Here is a 17,099-nt window from a genome sequence, read left to right as displayed (position 1 = left end):
TGAAGGAACTTCCATTGAAAGGAATTGTATTGATCATCCAAATATTCAATACTATACTCAGACTTAAACCATAGTTCCGTGTGTATCACATTCACACTAAAGAAATACACCTGCCCAATTGTAAGACTTAATGGACAAGATATGCCCAAATCAACAAAAGTCAAATATCTAGGCTATGAACATACAAATTATCCAAATATTCAAATCAAAATCAGGTCAACGTGGTTCATCAAAAATATATAAATACACGAACACCTCTATATAGATATGGTCGAGAATACGAGGATCCACATACTATTGTTCTGGCTATTGGTCTACTTGAGAACAGTGAAACAACAAATAGACTTAATGCAACCAGTAGATTTAGTATATAGATTTAAGTAATTGTTATTATTATTCAAAATCATTATAATGGTAAACATCCACCAGTAAAGTTTATCCGTTTAATGTCAATCGCGATACAATTTACTTTTAATACGTGAGGTCTAACAAAAGTTTGCTTAGTTGGCTGGAAAAAAAACAAAACAAAATAAATTAATTTTGATATATTTAATTATTATTCTTTTGTAATTTCTCAACACAATATCGATTTATTTTAATACATTTCTTAAGTCGGTAGAGCCATCTTTCAAAACATTCCTGAAAATCGACTTTTTGGATCTTTTTAAGTTCGAAATTAACTGCATTAATGACCTCCTCATTCGAACTGAGGACTCTTTTCCTCATTTTTTTTTTAATTTTCGGAAACAGCTAGAAATCACACGACGCTAGGTCTGGAGAGTAAGGTGCTGGGCGAATTTCTTAAATGCCAGAGAGTGTAAGAAAGTTATTATCGTGGTGCAAAAATTAGCGACGAAATTCCCCTTTTTTCTGATTTCCCAACAAATGTTTGAAAACTTGTGGTAAGCAAGTTTCTGTATACCACTAAGCAGTTACCGTTTGGCTAGTTTCCATTGGGATAGCAGTTACCACTTTTGTCCTGGTAAAGTAAATTGACACCATCACTTTTGTTGCTGATTTTTATGTTCTTGATTTAATTGGGAGATTTGCACCTTCTGCGCTCCATACCATGGACTGCTGGTTGGTTTCCGGATTGTACTTATAGAACCAAGATTCATCACCTGTTACTATTTTCCTAAAGGTGCTAAACTCTTCATTTACAAATTGGACGTAGAGACCACATAGATTGTAAATAAAATTATTACGACAAAAAAATGAATTTCACGGACATTTTTAAATGTTTAAAATTTTGGAAATTGATGATATTTTTTGAATATTTAAAATTTATTTTATTTTTTAAATGTTTCAAATGTATGGAATTCTATTCAATATTTAAATTTTATTTAAAGAATCTAACAAATAATCAATATTTTACTAGATTTTTGTTGAATTATTTTCATTATTTTTCTCTTGTATGTATTTTACGAGTCGCCGCTGCTTTTGGTATCGTCAAATTACGTTGGTATTTGGGCAATATTTCCTGCTGATAATTATATTTACATCTACGCTAAATTCACTCCTGCTCTCCTCCTCCTCCTCTTCCTCCACCTGCAGACATTTGTTTTACGCAACACAACATACAATGCACGTCCGACGGGCATTTCCTTAATGAATCTCTAATGTGAGTTTAATTACACACAAACACATATCATAATGGTTTCATATAAGCAATTTACTTAAACTCGCAGATATAACATAATTTCTAAGATTTTATAACTAAATAAATATCTGCATGAATACATTGAAATTCCTTGTGCGATCCGACACCTACAAACGTATTACCTTGATTATGAAAACTGCTAATTCATTCGCTGCAGAAATAGCTGCAAAATAATTACATTCTTCAATAATAAACTTTCAAACATATTTCAGCTCTTTTCTAGCTCAGTGGTTTCCTACCTTTTTTCTCCTACAATTATTTTGAAAATTGAATACCAAATAACTATTATTTTTGTATTTGACAGCTTGTGTCATTATACTTAAATATAAACTTGATCTATTTCCATGTATGAAAATGTAATAGCAAAAATTAAAAAAAAAAGAAATTAATACAAGAGACAAATTCTTTAACGAATGGTGGTTGCACTTTGGAAAGTCCCGATAAGAAGGAAAAAATCAAAAACCACAATATCTCTACTACTCTACTAGGATTATCTACTCTACTTCCTCTTTGAAACAATTAGACTTTGCAAATAATTTCCAATATTATTCATTTAATATCAATTCCAATTATCTTGTACATACAAACCTTAGGACTAACAATGTTAATTGAAAGTACACCACCAAAAAATGTAACTAAAAATGTGGATAATCAAAACATTCCAGTGTTAAACAACATTTATATTGTTGTTGATATCAAAAAAACAAAAAAAAAGTTTATATTTTTTTATAATAATAATTACACTTGGTCTGAAAATGACTCATAAAATCATGTTGTTGTAATAATGTGCTCAAAATGTAACATTTAGTTTGTGACATTAGTCTGTCAAATTAAAAAACAATTGCATAAGCAAAATTAAAAAAAAAATACATTGAAACAAAACACTTTTATCAATTTCAATAATAATTGTTATTATATTTAGTTCCTTATAGTTAATTTCACAAGTTCACTTCTCTTTACAAGTATGCAAGTAAGTATAGAAAAAAGTCACTTATTTTACTGCAGATTCACGAATCAATAATTATTTTTTCTCATTATATTTCATAATAATAAAATAACCATAATTAATTAAAAGCAAAAAAGGTGCGAAATAGAAAAAAAATACATGAATAATTTCAATGCAATAAATTCATCGATAATTAAGTTAATTAAAAATCCATAAATATTCAACTATAATTATATAAAACAAACAAAAATATGCTAAAAAAAACTGAAGCACGACTTCCAAATTCCGTTCGAAATAATTTGCGCGTCGGCTTCTCAAGAACACCGAAATATAAATAAGAAAGGTTAATGCTGAATTCGTGCATGCCATTAATTTGAGCAGCGATGCGGAATCACGTCTTAATTGAATTACCAATTTGATCGTCCTCTTCTTCGTGTTCTTATGGAACAGTTTGTTTTTTTTTAATTCCTCTCGCTTCTCTCGTTATCTAAAATTAAATCTGAAGAAACCGCACGCCTCCAAACGTAATCTTTTGTCAAAGAAAATTGATCTGAAGATAGTAAATTATATCCAAATATCATCTAATAATCATTTATGTCTGTCAGTGTTTTTTTTCTTATTCGATTAATTTGATTTAATGATGTAATTACAGTAGACATTCACACAATATAAAAGTAGAAGTTAATTTATATGAAGAACTACAACTAGGCATTATTGCCTTGGAAATTTATAATTTTGTTACACATTTGTGGTTCTTGTTTGTTGTTACTGTAAACAGTTGCTTTGTAAATCTCGCCTTCTGCAAAACGATGTTACGTAAATTCAATTTATGGCTCTAGAGAATATCTGGATTTGATGTAAAAGGCGAAGGCGAAACGTGCGTGCGATATTTTATTTCATTTTGAGAGAGATGTTTACTTCTTCTACATTTGTGTGCATGTTGTTTTATGTGTGCATCTGCGGTCTTTCATACTGGTTACGTGTCAAGGAAAGATCTCGATACGAATCTACGTCTAAAGCGTAGACCCATAAACGTCTCCAAAAATATTTCCAAGAAGCGTACATACTCTCATGTAGCAGACGTTAAACCATTTAAAATGCGAACCCCATATTAATAACAAGTGTAATAAATTTTGGACACAATTTCTGTTTTTTTCTTTTGGCAAAACAATTTTTTGTTGTGACATGTTGCGAAGTTTTAAATATTTATGATGTTTTATGTAAATGTTGAATATTTTAGAACTTACAAAAAAATAATAACAACTTTGTAATTGGAATAACAATTTAGTTTATATAGACATCAACTTGTAGGTTTCCTTTCTAACCGATCATCGAATTTAGAGCTTTTGGGGTTTTTCATTCAATTATGACATTATTATCATTATATCAAGTTGACATTTGACACCTGTCATATCTTCTTTACATTATTTTTCTATATTTAATTTACTAATAACAATAATAATTTGTAGTAGGTTTCCTTTCGAAATGATCATCGAATTTACAATATTTTCTGTTTGTGTGCTTTCTTTTAATTATGACATTATTATTATATCAACTTAACATTTTAAACCTGTCAGAAGATGTGACAGGTGTCAAATGTTAAGTTACATAACATTTTAAAATTTATATTTAATTTGGTGATGCAATATATGACTATAATAATTTATAGTAGATTTCCTTTATGACTTATCATCGAATTTAGGGCTTTTTTGTTTGATTTTTTCATTCAATTATAACATTGTTATATAAACTTGAGATTTGACACCTGTTACATTTCCTTTGCTTCAATTTTTAAACTTTATATTTAATTCTAACCGATCATCAAATTATAATTATGAAATTATTATCAACTTGACATTTGATGCAATAATATTTTGTAACTCTATTAACAATTGAGTTAATAGGTTTCGTTTCTTACTTATCATTGAATTTAATGGTTCTTTTTTTTATGTTTTTGTTAAATTTTACCGAAATATTTGTTCCAAGTTGGCAACAATCACCAATCCAAGAACTATCCTTTAGATCAGTTTTTAACTAATATTTAATTTGTTGATCACAATATTTTATACACTAGCTCCCGGCGCATCCACCAAATTTAAAACTTCAATATATTTTTATAAATTATTTATAGTGTTTTCATTATTAATCATTTCCAAAGCTATTTTTATCATTAATTATATTTTCTAAGTATATTCAATATTTATATTTAATATTTTCTAAATATTAACATAAATATATATTAGTGTAGTTTTTGAAAATATAAAATAAATTAATAGTTAATTAATTAAAATTTATACTTTGTCAACAATTGATCTTTATTGATATACTTTATTAATTAAATAATAAAGTAAATTTGGTTCCAATTAAGAAATGTTAAATTGATATGCAACCAACTTTACTTAAGTGTAGAAGTGTAGTATACAAAATATATCAATACAATTTATTCACACCTACACACAATCATAGTAATAATAATAATTCCAGGTAACGTCAGTTCAAAAATCCAATTGGAATCTCTCATCTGTCAGTCAAAATTGGAATATAAACGGAAAGGTAAACAATTTGAAATAAATTCCACTTGCAGCAGTTATTTCCATTGATAAATTAGCAGTCTCTTTGTAGATATTTAAGGAATCACTTTTTGCAATTACTAATTATGAAGAAGGAAAACGATCCTAATGTTGAAGACAGAGTTGAATGCCAAGGCTCTTATGGTACAATAAAGTATATAGGAGAAGTGGATGGTCATAGTGGAACTTGGTTAGGGGTGGAATGGGATGATTCTGATAGAGGTAAACATGATGGTAGTGTTAAAAATATTGAATATTTTAAAGCCAGGTATTTATGTGAATGCTCACAACTGTCACTTATATTTTAATCTTATTTCATTTCAGATCTGCAACATCCGGATCCTTTGTCAGACCAGAGAAGATCGAGCTGGGACAAAGCATCATATCAGCAATCACCACTAGGTATGGGCAGAAAGATGATGAAACTGAGGCTAAGCATTTACAGCAGCAACTGTTGAGCACACAGCAGACAATGAATGCCCCATTTCTGCAGCTGGTTGGTTTTGATAAAATCACTGATAAGCAAAGGTTGTCTATTTTTTACTGACAATAAGTTTGTTTTATAATTTATTTATGTTTGTTAATTAGGAAATATAATGAGCTGCATGTGATTAATGTGCGGATGCAGAAAATCAACCATTTGGGGAAACCCAGGGAGGTGATGGAGCTTTGCCCCAACATCTGGGAATTGGATTTATCAAAGAATTTAATTAATTCTTGGTCTCTGATTCTGCAGCTTTGCTCTGAGCTAAAGTCTTTGAAAATACTTAACGTCAGGTAAATGTATTGGAACAATAACGCTTTTCGTTTCTCATCTCGATGATTTTAGTGAAAATATTTTAACTTATCCAATAGAAGATGGTGAAGAAAGGTACGAAAGTGTCACAACGTTGATTTGCGGATCAATGAAACTGAATTGGGAAGGATTGTTGAAGATGACCAGGCATTTCCCCAATTTAGAAGAGTTCATTGCACCGAAGAATAATGTAATGAATTTGGATATCGGTGATTCGGATTTGCAAAAGTTGAAGATTTTGCATATAGATCAGAACGATATTGGGTCGTGGTCGGAAATCTGCAAATTGGGACATCTTCCCGATCTGGAATTGCTTAATGTTGAATCTACGGGAATCAAAGAAATCCGTTTTCCGGAAGAGGGCAAATCGAAATTGTTTAGAAATTTGAAAATGCTTTACCTAAAAGAGAATTTTATTAATGATGTAAGTGTAATTACTATAGTTTAATAGTTATTAACGAATTGATGGTTTTTAGTGGGAATCAGTTGGTGAATTGAATAAGCTCGAGAATTTGATTGATTTGAGGCTGATCAAGAATCCCATCTTCGAGCATAACACTTACGATACTTGCGCTCAGTATATCATCGCTAGGATTGCTAATTTAATGGTAAAAAATATGGTAACTATTCTTTCTTAATACTAATGATTATTGGTAGGTTTTGGATGGTCAAATTATCTCCGAAGAGAGAAAAGGCGCGGAATACGATTATCTGAGAATCAATGGAATCGAGTGGTTGAAGTTCAAAGATGACGATGATACCCGAGCGGACTTCTTGAGACGCTTCAATAGGTATCAAGAATTGGTGAAAAGTGGGTTGTCTTCTCTCACAACTTTAATAATTTTCATTGAATTCTATAACTGTTTTAAGAATATGGAGAACTTGAAGAATCTGAGCTGAAGGTTCAATCGAACATAATCCAGGTATCGTTGATCAATGTCAATTTGGTGTATGAGGACAGGGTGATCTCCAAGAAGCTACCACCAACTATACTCGTGCAAAAGCTTATCATGTTGACCCAAAAACTGTTCCAATTGTCCGAAAGACCTACGTTAATCTATGAGAGCGCTTTGCATGATAATATCAAAATTGAATTGGCAGATGAATGCAAAGAATTAGGCGTTTATTCCATTCAAAACGACGATAGAATCGTTGTCAGGGTGTGATGATTTAAACGAAACCGCGAAATTTAAAATTAAATTTAAACAAAACTCTTCATCTTCATAACGCTTCAAGCTATTAATTTATATGCACAATAAAATTGTAATTGTTAACGAATCGTTTTTTTTTTAAATATTTTTTTTAATTCATTGTCACCAACCACTGAATTCTGCATTCATTCATAAACAGTGAATGAAACCAGAGGAAACTGCAAGCAAGAAGAGAAAACATCCCATTCAGTAGATGTTTACATGTTGTTATGACGATTTAACAAGTAGAAATAAGTAATTAAAAGATAAAATGAAGTAAGTACTTTTGCTGTTACTGATAATTAATTTAATTACGTTTTTTGAAATTTTATATTGCAATCAAAACAAATACATAACCTCTAAAACTTTTAGGTTAAGCGTGGACGGCCTAATTGTGTATTTTCCCTATGATTACATCTATCCAGAGCAATATGCATACATGTGTGAACTCAAAAGAGCCCTCGATGCTAAGGTAAGTTTCTGTTTTTTTTTTGTGTGTGAAATAGATTTTAAAACTTACTTTTTTTGTTTCGCAGGGACATTGTCTCCTGGAAATGCCCTCAGGCACAGGGAAGACAACCACTTTACTATCTCTCATTGTGGCTTACATGATGGAGAATCCTCATATGGTGAGGAAATTAATTTATTGCTCACGCACAGTACCAGAAATTGAGAAAGTCATGGAGGAATTGAAGAAACTGCTTGATTATTATGAAAAAGAAGATGGTCAGTATCCTAGCATGATGGGTGTTGTGTTGACATCTCGGAAAAACCTTTGCATACATCCAGAGGTGAGTTTGTGATTGTTAATGAAGACAGGTTTCTTTGAACGAGTGTTTCAATTGTGTAGGTGAGCACTGAGAGGGAAGGGAAAATAGTGGACAGTAAATGCCATTCTCTGACAGCCAGTTACATAAGGGAGAGGCACAATTATGATGAGACCTCTCCAATTTGTCAGTATTTCGAGGGATTCTCTTTGGATGGAAAGGAAAGTAATATGCCTTTTGGAGTTTACACTATTGATGACTTGAAGATGTATGGAAGGACTAGGAATTGGTGTCCATATTTTCTAGCCAGATTTGCTGTATGTTAACACTACAAATTTAATATTTTCCAAGTGTTATAAGAATGTATATTAATTTTAGATAATTCATGCAAATATTGTGGTGTACAGTTACCATTACTTGTTGGACCCAAAAATCGCCGATGTCGTATCAAAAGAGTTGTCCAAAGAATCTGTGGTAATCTTCGACGAAGCTCATAACATTGATAATGTCTGCATAGATTCGATGAGCGTAAAGATAAACCGACGAATCATTGAAAAATCCGCGGCAAACATAACATTATTAGAAAAAACTGTTGCCGAGTAAGTAAACTACATCTTTACAATATTAAACAACGATTTACTAGAAAGTATTATTTTCTTGAAGAATGCGAGAGGATGATCAAAATAAACTACAGGAAGAGTACAATCAGTTAGTGGAAGGTTTACGGTTGGCCAGCGCCGCCCGAGACACAGACATCATTCTAGCGAATCCCGTTCTACCCGATGAGATCTTCAACGGTAATAATTCTTATTCGCAGCGGCTGTAATTCATATTATATCTACATTATCTTGATGCTCCAGAGGTCGTCCCCGGTAATATCAGGAATGCGGAACATTTCGTTTCGTTCCTCAAAAGGTTTTTGGAATACCTGAAGACCAGGCTTCGGGTGCAGCACGTCGTGCAAGAATCTCCGGCCGGATTCCTCAGGGATGTTCAAGCCAAAGTGTGCATAGAAAGGAAGCCTTTACGTTTCTGCGCAGAAAGGTATTTTTTAATCAATTGCAATTATTTCATATTAGATTTAAATCATTTTTAATTACAGATTGTCTTCACTACTTAAAACATTGGAAATAGCTGACTTGACTGACTTCAGCCCTTTGGTGTTAATAACGCATTTAGCCACTTTAGTCTCGACTTACACCAAAGGTTTTACTATTATTGTAGAACCGTTCGATGATAAGACTCCAACCGTTTCGAATCCTGTGCTTCATTTCAGGTAATTCTTCATTAACAATCGCCAACATATTTCACAACTTATATATAAATTCTTATATTTCAGCTGTCTGGATTCATCAATTGCGATAAAACCTGTTTTCGATAGATTTCAAACGGTGGTCATAACTTCTGGAACACTTTCACCGTTGGATATGTACCCAAAAATATTGAATTTCCATCCAGTTATTATGTCTTCCTTTACAATGACTTTAGCAAGACCTTGCTTATTGCCTATGGTAATTAGTCACATTTCTTTCATATTACATCACATTATTTAAATGCCATTGATTATTGTAGATTGTATCGAAGGGAAGCGATCAGGTGGCAATTTCATCTAAATTCGAAACGCGTGAAGATATTGCTGTGATTAGAAATTATGGACAGTTATTAGTTGAAGTAAGTATATTTATTGATTTGAAATTGAAAGATACTTAAATATGTATGTTGCATATCTTTAGGTGGCTGCTAATGTACCTGACGGTGTAGTGTGTTTCTTCACGTCGTATTTGTATTTGGAGTCGGTGGTTGCCAGTTGGTACGATCAGGGCGTCATCGACAGTTTGCAGCGTTACAAATTGTTGTTCATCGAGACGCAGGATTCGGCAGAAACCAGTTTCGCGTTGATGTACTACATTAAGGTAAGTTACTATCTTCCTACTTCTTGATGTAGATTAGTAATAACTGTTGGTTTTAGGCTTGTGAATCGGGCAGAGGAGCTGTACTTTTGTCTGTGGCTCGAGGAAAAGTCTCAGAAGGAGTTGATTTCGATCATCATTTGGGAAGAGCGGTTCTCATGTTTGGTATACCTTATGTCTACACTCAATCCAGAATTCTCAAAGCACGTTTGGATTACTTGAGAGACCAATTTCAGGTAAAATTGATCATCTATATTTTTTTAAATTTATTTTACTTTATTTGTACTATAATAGATTAGGTGAGAGATTAAGATTTAATTGCAGTATCTTCTCACCTTGCAGAAGATGTACGATGTGCTATAAAGTTTTAATGTCACGTCAATGTTGATTTACGACCGATGATAAATCTTGAATGCGTTTATAAATCATTTTCTAATATGTTTTGATGTTGGTTGCAGATTAAAGAAAACGATTTCTTGACTTTCGATGCGATGAGACACGCAGCGCAATGCGTGGGCAGAGCGATTCGCGGTAAAACTGATTACGGTATAATGATATTCGCGGATAAACGTTTCTCGAGATCAGACAAACGATCCAAATTGCCCAAATGGATCCAAGAACATCTCAAGGATTCATATTGCAATCTTTCGACAGAAGAAGCCATGCAGGTAAGATGATTTTTAAATGCTTTTTTTGTAAGATTAGTAATAAATTTGAAAATTTGCAGATGGCGAAGCGTTGGTTGAGGCAGATGGCCCAACCGTTCACCAGGGAAGATCAATTGGGTGTGTCTTTGTTAACGCTGGAGCAGCTGCAGAGCAGCGAAGCTAGCAAAATCGAGAAACAGGCTCAACAGAATTAACTTGTATTGGTTTTTTTAATTTCACTTCTCACTTTTTAAAAATATATATATAAAATAAAACAAAATACAATTTATAAATTATTATATAAAACTGTGTGTTTGTGTGTATCTGTATACTTAATTCAACTACAACTAAATATTTACTGAGCGCTCATAACAGTAACAAGAAACATGACGGAATAACAAGTAATTAAATACATTTTCTCTATCAACAATTGCCAACAAATAAAATTTGAGAAGTATACATGTAAAAATATATAAAACTATGTACAGAACGATTTTCGTAAGTAACAATAATTCCCCATATATATTCTCCCTTTTTTTTCTTGATATAATTATGATAATAATAATTATTTTTAAAGATATTAATTAATTAAATATATGTACATAAAAATATAACAGAAAGAAAAAACAATAGATGACTAAAATACATTTGAATATGAAAATAGATGCTGTTGTTTCACATTTATAAAAAAAAATATTTACAGTAATCTGCAGGACGGTTTCGTGATCTAAATTATTATTAATAGATGATAATAGAAGTTGAATGGAAACATTTAATTGGCGATTCGAATGGTTCGGATCAAAATATTTGATCCTAATCGATTGATGTACAATTTAATATAAGATTTGATCGATTTGGCTTCGTCCTGCTCGCAATTACTTTCTCTCTCATCTCCTTCCCCTTATGGCACCTAAACTTACATATTTTTTGTTGTTTGTAAATCTCGTTACTTATTTTTGGCTGTTGAATTTCGTGTCGGTGACGGTGATGTTTGTCACCGAGGAATGGTTCGGGTTGAAAACCCATTGCTTGAAGTTTTCCGTGCTGCCGTTGGTGGAGATTTGGACGAGGTTGTCTTCGCTGTCGCCCCTCTTCGGAGGTACTGGCGGTCGACTAGAGTAAGTCGGTAAACCAGAAGGTAATTTGGAGTTGGTGCGGATCGATGTTACGGTGATGTTCCTCGCGGCAGCTTTCGGTTGATGCTTCAAGTTGATGGGAATGTGCGAGGACATCATCTCAAGAAGTTCCTTGTCCGGCTCCGTGTCCAAGATCTTCGAATCTCTACGCTCCGGCGACGTCGGCGGCGTCTTATTCAGAACCGGTATACGAGATTTCGGCGGACTCACCTCGGATCTCAGCGATTTCGGTGCAACGGAGGGCTTCTCGAAGTTCGATCTCAAAATTTCGATCTGCGATTGACGCGTCTCCGGTGCTCTGATTTGACTCTCGTAACTGGACGTGGTGAATCGCATCTCCGGTAACTTCTTCAGCTGCTCCTCGACGATCTCCTGAACCTTCTGCAACTCTTTGGCCGGATCCACTTTATCATTGATTACAATACTCTTCGTGCTTTGCACCGTATCCTTCTTAACAGTTTCCTCAACATCCTGAATAGTCTTCTCGAAACTGTTTATATTATGCTCGAAATTCTGTATGTTGTGCTCGAACTTCTTCAGGTAATTCTCGAATTCGTTGTCGAGGTTCTTCATATCGGGCATCTCCTCATCGTCCAAACTGGGAACGATCTCAATCTCGGACACGTTTCTCTCTTTATTATTCGGAGTCATCACCTGTATTTCCGTGATGTACGTTAAACTTGAGCTGTTCTCCGAGTCGCTTTCCAGTTTCCTATTCATTTCGCTTATACTACTGAAATCCGGTTCTTTCAGATCTATTTCACTGGTCAAATCATTCAAATCTCCTGTTATTTCGAACGTCAAAGACGTGGGGCAATCAACGGTGACTTCGGCGTTGGATTCGAAACTGGTATCGGAAATGGTTATGTTCTTGATCAAATCCGGAGTGGAGATAGTTACATTATCCATATTAGTTGGAATGCTGTCGTATTTAATTTCGGTTTCGTTGATGTTCACTTGGAATTGCGGCTGAGACGTTTCCAGAATCGTGATGTTGCTAATATTATCGTTGTTAATTTTCTGACGTTCCAGACTTTCCAAAGAATGCCTTGAGACCTTCAAGTCGTCAGGAACGTTCGTATCGTTGCGTTCCACATAATTCCTCGTGTTTGCTATGCGTTCGGCCAACAGAAAATCTTCGATTTCTTTCGATGATGCTTGAGTAATCGGTTTGGTGATTTCGTGCGTTATCGTTGGTTTATGGGAGACCACCTCTTTTACCGTTTCGATGCTATCCATTTTCACTTCCTCGTATTTATCTTCGGGAATGATGAGATTCGTTTCGAACGATTCCATGGGCTTCATAATCCTTTCGCCTGTTTCCACGTTGTTCTCGAATATCGGCCAGATCTGATTCTTCACCGTTTTCACCACTTCGATCGGTTCGTCGTTGATCTTCAGCTCTTCGAAAACCTCTTCGCCGGCTCTCATTTGCGTTAAACTCCTATCCTGTCCGTTGATGATATCGATGGTTTCTTGCTTAATTTCATTTATTTTACTGACTAAAGCATCGAATTCGGATTTAGCCCCGAAATCTGCAGTGCTTATATTTTCCATGGAAATTTTCAGATCTTCGAAGCTGCTGCGATCTCCGAGACTTTCAGAGCTTTCGTCCTGCCTCAAAATCGCGTCTTCGAGATTACCCCATTCCGAAGACTTCTTCAATCTGTTCCTTTGGAAAGTGTTTAACCCGTCGAGTATCAACGATAAGCGAGGTTCTTTATTTATTATAGCGTTCCGGTACAAACTCTCATCCGAGCTCGTTTTTGAATCGTTATCTTCGACCGATTTTCCGGATTTCCGCTTCTTGGGTAACGTCGGCATAGCGTTATCCGTGATGTCCAGACTCTGGGCCCTCTCCAGAGTGCTCGACTTCCCCGATTTGATCTTCGTCAGATCACCGGTGCTCGCAGTCTTCCTGTTTTGCCTATCCTCATTTTCTTCGCTCTGGTGCACAGTTATATCGCTCGAATTCAACTCTATGGTGTTCACTGAAGACTGATTATCCACTTCTATATCGGAATCCGAGTTGTAATCTTTCATATCGCTGGTGATGATGACGTTAGAGACGTCCGGGTTCATCCTTTCGATGGAATCGTCGCTTTTATTCAGCGTGTTCGATGATAATGAAGAGATCATCTCTTCCTCTTCGTCCATGTAATTAGTGCTATCATCCGCTCTGTTCTCTGGAGGAGGAGCAGGCGCTTTACCTTTTCTCTTCGGCGATTTAACATCTTCCTCTTCGACGGTCTTTCGGTTCTTGCGAGCTGCCGCCGCGGCGTAGAGCATCGTGTTAGGAATCTCGAGAGGTATATTATTCTCGTCACGTTTGATTCCCGAACTATTTAAAACGTTCTGCCGATCGAACTGATGGTCTTCGACCTGCTGTTGTTGCTGCTGCTGCTGAGGCGGTTCAACAACAACCTTATTAATCTTTTCGCGCTTCTTAATTGGCGGCTGCTTCCTGTCCACCTCATCGACGTTTTGCGTCGTGCTTTCAATGTTCAAATTGTTATCGTTTTGCAGCAACTCGGTGCTCTTCAAATTGCTCCTCTCATTGACGTTCACCGCAGGCAATACTTTGATACCAAACTTTTGATGCTTATTCTCTGACCTCTGCAACTCGCTGTCAACTCTTGGAGGCGTTTCTGGCTTCGCCGCTTTCATTTTATTCAATTTCGGCATCGGTTTCGGCGATTTCGACTTCGTCCTCTCCAAAGTCGTCACCGTACTCCTAGACTTCTGCAAACTGGAATAATTCGAATCGATTTCGCTGCTATTCTCTTCCAAAGGCGCCGTGCGTTTATTCTTCTAAAAATGATCAACAAATTAATAAACAAAATCTCAACAACTCAAATAATAATCTTACATGCGACAAATCCACATTCGAAGAACTCCTGAAGATCAAATGCCTGGGTACTTTCGCCGGTCCGGAAAACGCAAATCCTTTCTTGTTCTTCGCAGAAATCACAACTTCGTAAGGACTTGCATAACTCAATATAGCCAAAGCATCCTCGTAAACAATATGCTCGAAATCAATAGTCACACTCGTGATTCGATCACCTATAAAACCACAATTAATTACTCTATTTCCAACAAAAAAAAAGTGATTAATAATTACCCGAACTAAGTAGTTTACTCTCAAATGCTGGCCCTTTATTTAACACGTCCCTGATGAAGATACCTTCTTTCATGTTGCCGCAAATATTGAAGCCCAAACCCGTGAAATCGTGGCTACGCAATGACACTATTTTCTCTTGATCCTAACAATTACAAAAGCTTCATAAACAACACAATTCTCGCATTTGATTCAAATTATGGTTACCTCAAGTTTTGAATCATCAAAAGTACGTTTCCTCTCGTTTTTGCTGGAGAGTACACCTATTTGTGGCCACTGGTTCCATTTGGTTTTCATAGGTGATTCCAATTTCGACTTTTCCAAAGCAGTTTCTACTGGTGTTAATGTAACATCTACAATGCAAAGAGCATTAATCCCCGATTATATTTTTTTTGATATAATTTCTAAAACTTACCTTTGAAACCTGGATTATCAAATGAATATTCTCCCACGCCCTTCTCGGGGTCCGTTTCCATAATCAAATGTTTCACTGTAAACAAAATGCAAAACATTGATTAATTTCATGTTAATCAAGATATTTGTCTTCAATTATAATGTGCGAAAATTTAACTTTCTATATTATGTTGATGTAATTTTAATCACCTAAACTAAATGATTTTATGCAAATATTTAACACGAATTCCTCAAAAAAAAAGGGAAACTTTCTTTAAGTGTCATCAAAGGGCTTAAATATGTGAAAATCACACTTCACCTGCTTACAAATAGAAAATTCAAGTTTATGAAAAAAAAATTCCAAATGGAATTCAAAATTGAAAACATAAACATCTGCAATATTCAATAATTCAATGTTTCTTTTCAACTGTACAAAATAATCAAAAGTTTAATTTATTACCACAATTTCGTTTTGCAGAAAATTAGTTTTGACGTTTATTTTAATAGTGTTTTGTTTTCTATTGTTTTACAAGTATTTTATGAACAAAAAGTAGTTTACTTAGTGACATAATGAAACAAAATTCAACCTAACCTAATCTAACTTAACCTAATTAAATATGTTAAATTATCTAGTTTACTATAATATATGTAATTAGCGCTCATTTATAAAATATATGCGTTATGATTTAATAACATTCTAATAAAGAAACAAGTTTTTAGTTATTTCTCTAAAAACAAAATAACTATATATTAATATTGTAAATTGCTTGGAAAATGGCAAAAGCATTGACTTTCATGCGCGAATGCAACTATACATAATCCAATCACTTGCTACGAAAAACCTTGGATTAAGTTTAACGATAAAACCGTACACTAATATAATCTATGTTTACCGACTACCTATTAAACCAGTATAAACGGCGCACGTAGAACGAGGAAAAGAAGAAACGGTCGGTGATTGTTTGATCGTTTCGCAACATAAATATTTACTTCTTAGTATTATAATACGAATAGGATGCACACGACTTTAGACATCGCGAATCGTTAATGAATATTTACTTACATATATTATTTTTTTACTCTTTTGTAAGTTTTAATTTATTGCTGCTGTTTGCGTCACGTCATATTTTCTTAATCACACAATACAAGTTTTTAATTACTAAATCTATTGGTCCATTGTCGAGGATCGAACGGTTTTCGAAGTGTAAATAACATTCTTGATTTTGCGATGACGTGATCAAACGATCCGAACGAAAATTTAGCAAATCGCAAATTAAACTTTTGTTAATTTATTATATTTTTAATTACAAGCCTTTATGTTTTGTAATTTAAAATATTGCAAATTTGTGTTGACTATTGTTAAAGGAAATTCTAATTAAGATGTTAATTACAATTTCTTCATTCTTTACGAAGTATTAAAATTAGTTTTAGCAAAGACGTGTTTTCTCCTCGTTTACAGAATGTCATAAAAGAAGCTTTACCATTTTGATTTTTTAAATATCTTTTAAATGAAACCACAGAAACTAATTATTTATTAATTATCAGATTAATTAAGCAATCTAATTATGAGTCAAGTATTAAATATTGATTAAGTATTGATTTTACATAATATTAATATATTTTTCTTCATGGAAGACTGTTAAATCAAAATTTCAAAAAATGACAGCTGATTGACAAGTGACGTAAATTTACTAACCAAAAATTACTTTTTTTATTATTTCCTTAAATAAAACTAAATTAAGTGGAACTTTTAAATCTGGAAAATGAAGAATCCTTTCAAAATAACAACGTTTTATAATAAATAGAAGAATTAATGGTTTTCATAACTTGAAACAACTGTCAAATAAACACTGACGTAACTAGAATTGAAAAAATGGCGGTAAAACAAAATTGAAACGCTTCTTTCATGACATCATGTAATACGATTGTATTTATAAAAAATTTGATATTAAGAGATTTTAATTAA

The 17,099-nt window shown here is 33.7% G+C and overlaps 3 protein-coding genes across 4 annotated transcripts in view; 2 read left to right on the top strand and 1 right to left on the bottom strand.

Moving 5' to 3' along the window:
- Positions 1 to 5,073: 5,073 nt before the first annotated feature.
- On the top strand, positions 5,074 to 7,250 carry LOC108566637 (tubulin-specific chaperone E). 2 transcript variants are annotated; one of them, XM_017926626.1, is made up of 8 exons: positions 5,074 to 5,159; positions 5,229 to 5,444; positions 5,501 to 5,704; positions 5,765 to 5,953; positions 6,006 to 6,396; positions 6,449 to 6,580; positions 6,630 to 6,783; positions 6,843 to 7,250. In XM_017926626.1, the coding sequence occupies exons 2-8, from the start codon at positions 5,263 to 5,265 to the stop codon at positions 7,136 to 7,138; spliced, it is 1,548 nt and encodes a 515-aa protein (XP_017782115.1). In that variant the 5' UTR covers positions 5,074 to 5,159; positions 5,229 to 5,262; the 3' UTR covers positions 7,139 to 7,250. The 2 variants fall into 2 exon arrangements, with proteins under 2 accessions (XP_017782115.1, XP_017782116.1); XM_017926627.1 differs by having other exon boundaries at positions 5,218 to 5,444.
- A 65-nt stretch (positions 7,251 to 7,315) lies between these two features.
- Positions 7,316 to 11,055, top strand: LOC108566636 (TFIIH basal transcription factor complex helicase XPD subunit). The gene is made up of 14 exons (XM_017926625.1): positions 7,316 to 7,438; positions 7,535 to 7,634; positions 7,699 to 7,953; positions 8,013 to 8,246; positions 8,308 to 8,528; positions 8,593 to 8,726; positions 8,790 to 8,973; positions 9,032 to 9,205; positions 9,269 to 9,440; positions 9,502 to 9,600; positions 9,663 to 9,842; positions 9,899 to 10,075; positions 10,298 to 10,507; positions 10,567 to 11,055. The coding sequence occupies exons 1-14, from the start codon at positions 7,434 to 7,436 to the stop codon at positions 10,699 to 10,701; spliced, it is 2,280 nt and encodes a 759-aa protein (XP_017782114.1). The 5' UTR covers positions 7,316 to 7,433; the 3' UTR covers positions 10,702 to 11,055.
- An 82-nt stretch (positions 11,056 to 11,137) lies between these two features.
- Positions 11,138 to 17,099, bottom strand: part of LOC108566635 — a 28,386-nt gene continuing 22,424 nt past the window's right edge. Inside the window, exons 3-7 of the mRNA XM_017926624.1 lie at positions 15,156 to 15,230; positions 14,948 to 15,093; positions 14,744 to 14,885; positions 14,492 to 14,685; positions 11,138 to 14,433 (exon numbers count right to left, since the gene is read on the bottom strand). Of these exons, the coding sequence (XP_017782113.1) occupies positions 11,437 to 14,433; positions 14,492 to 14,685; positions 14,744 to 14,885; positions 14,948 to 15,093; positions 15,156 to 15,230 (3,554 nt within the window). The 3' untranslated portion in view covers positions 11,138 to 11,436. The remainder of the gene's footprint in view (positions 14,434 to 14,491; positions 14,686 to 14,743; positions 14,886 to 14,947; positions 15,094 to 15,155; positions 15,231 to 17,099) is intronic.

The sequence above is a fragment of the Nicrophorus vespilloides genome, unplaced genomic scaffold (genome assembly GCF_001412225.1).
Source record: "Nicrophorus vespilloides isolate i.1.1-1 unplaced genomic scaffold, Nicve_v1.0, whole genome shotgun sequence".
NCBI lineage: Eukaryota > Metazoa > Arthropoda > Insecta > Coleoptera > Silphidae > Nicrophorus > Nicrophorus vespilloides.
The sequence above is the reverse complement of the archived record's forward strand: the minus strand, read 5'-3'. Positions and strand labels throughout refer to the sequence as shown.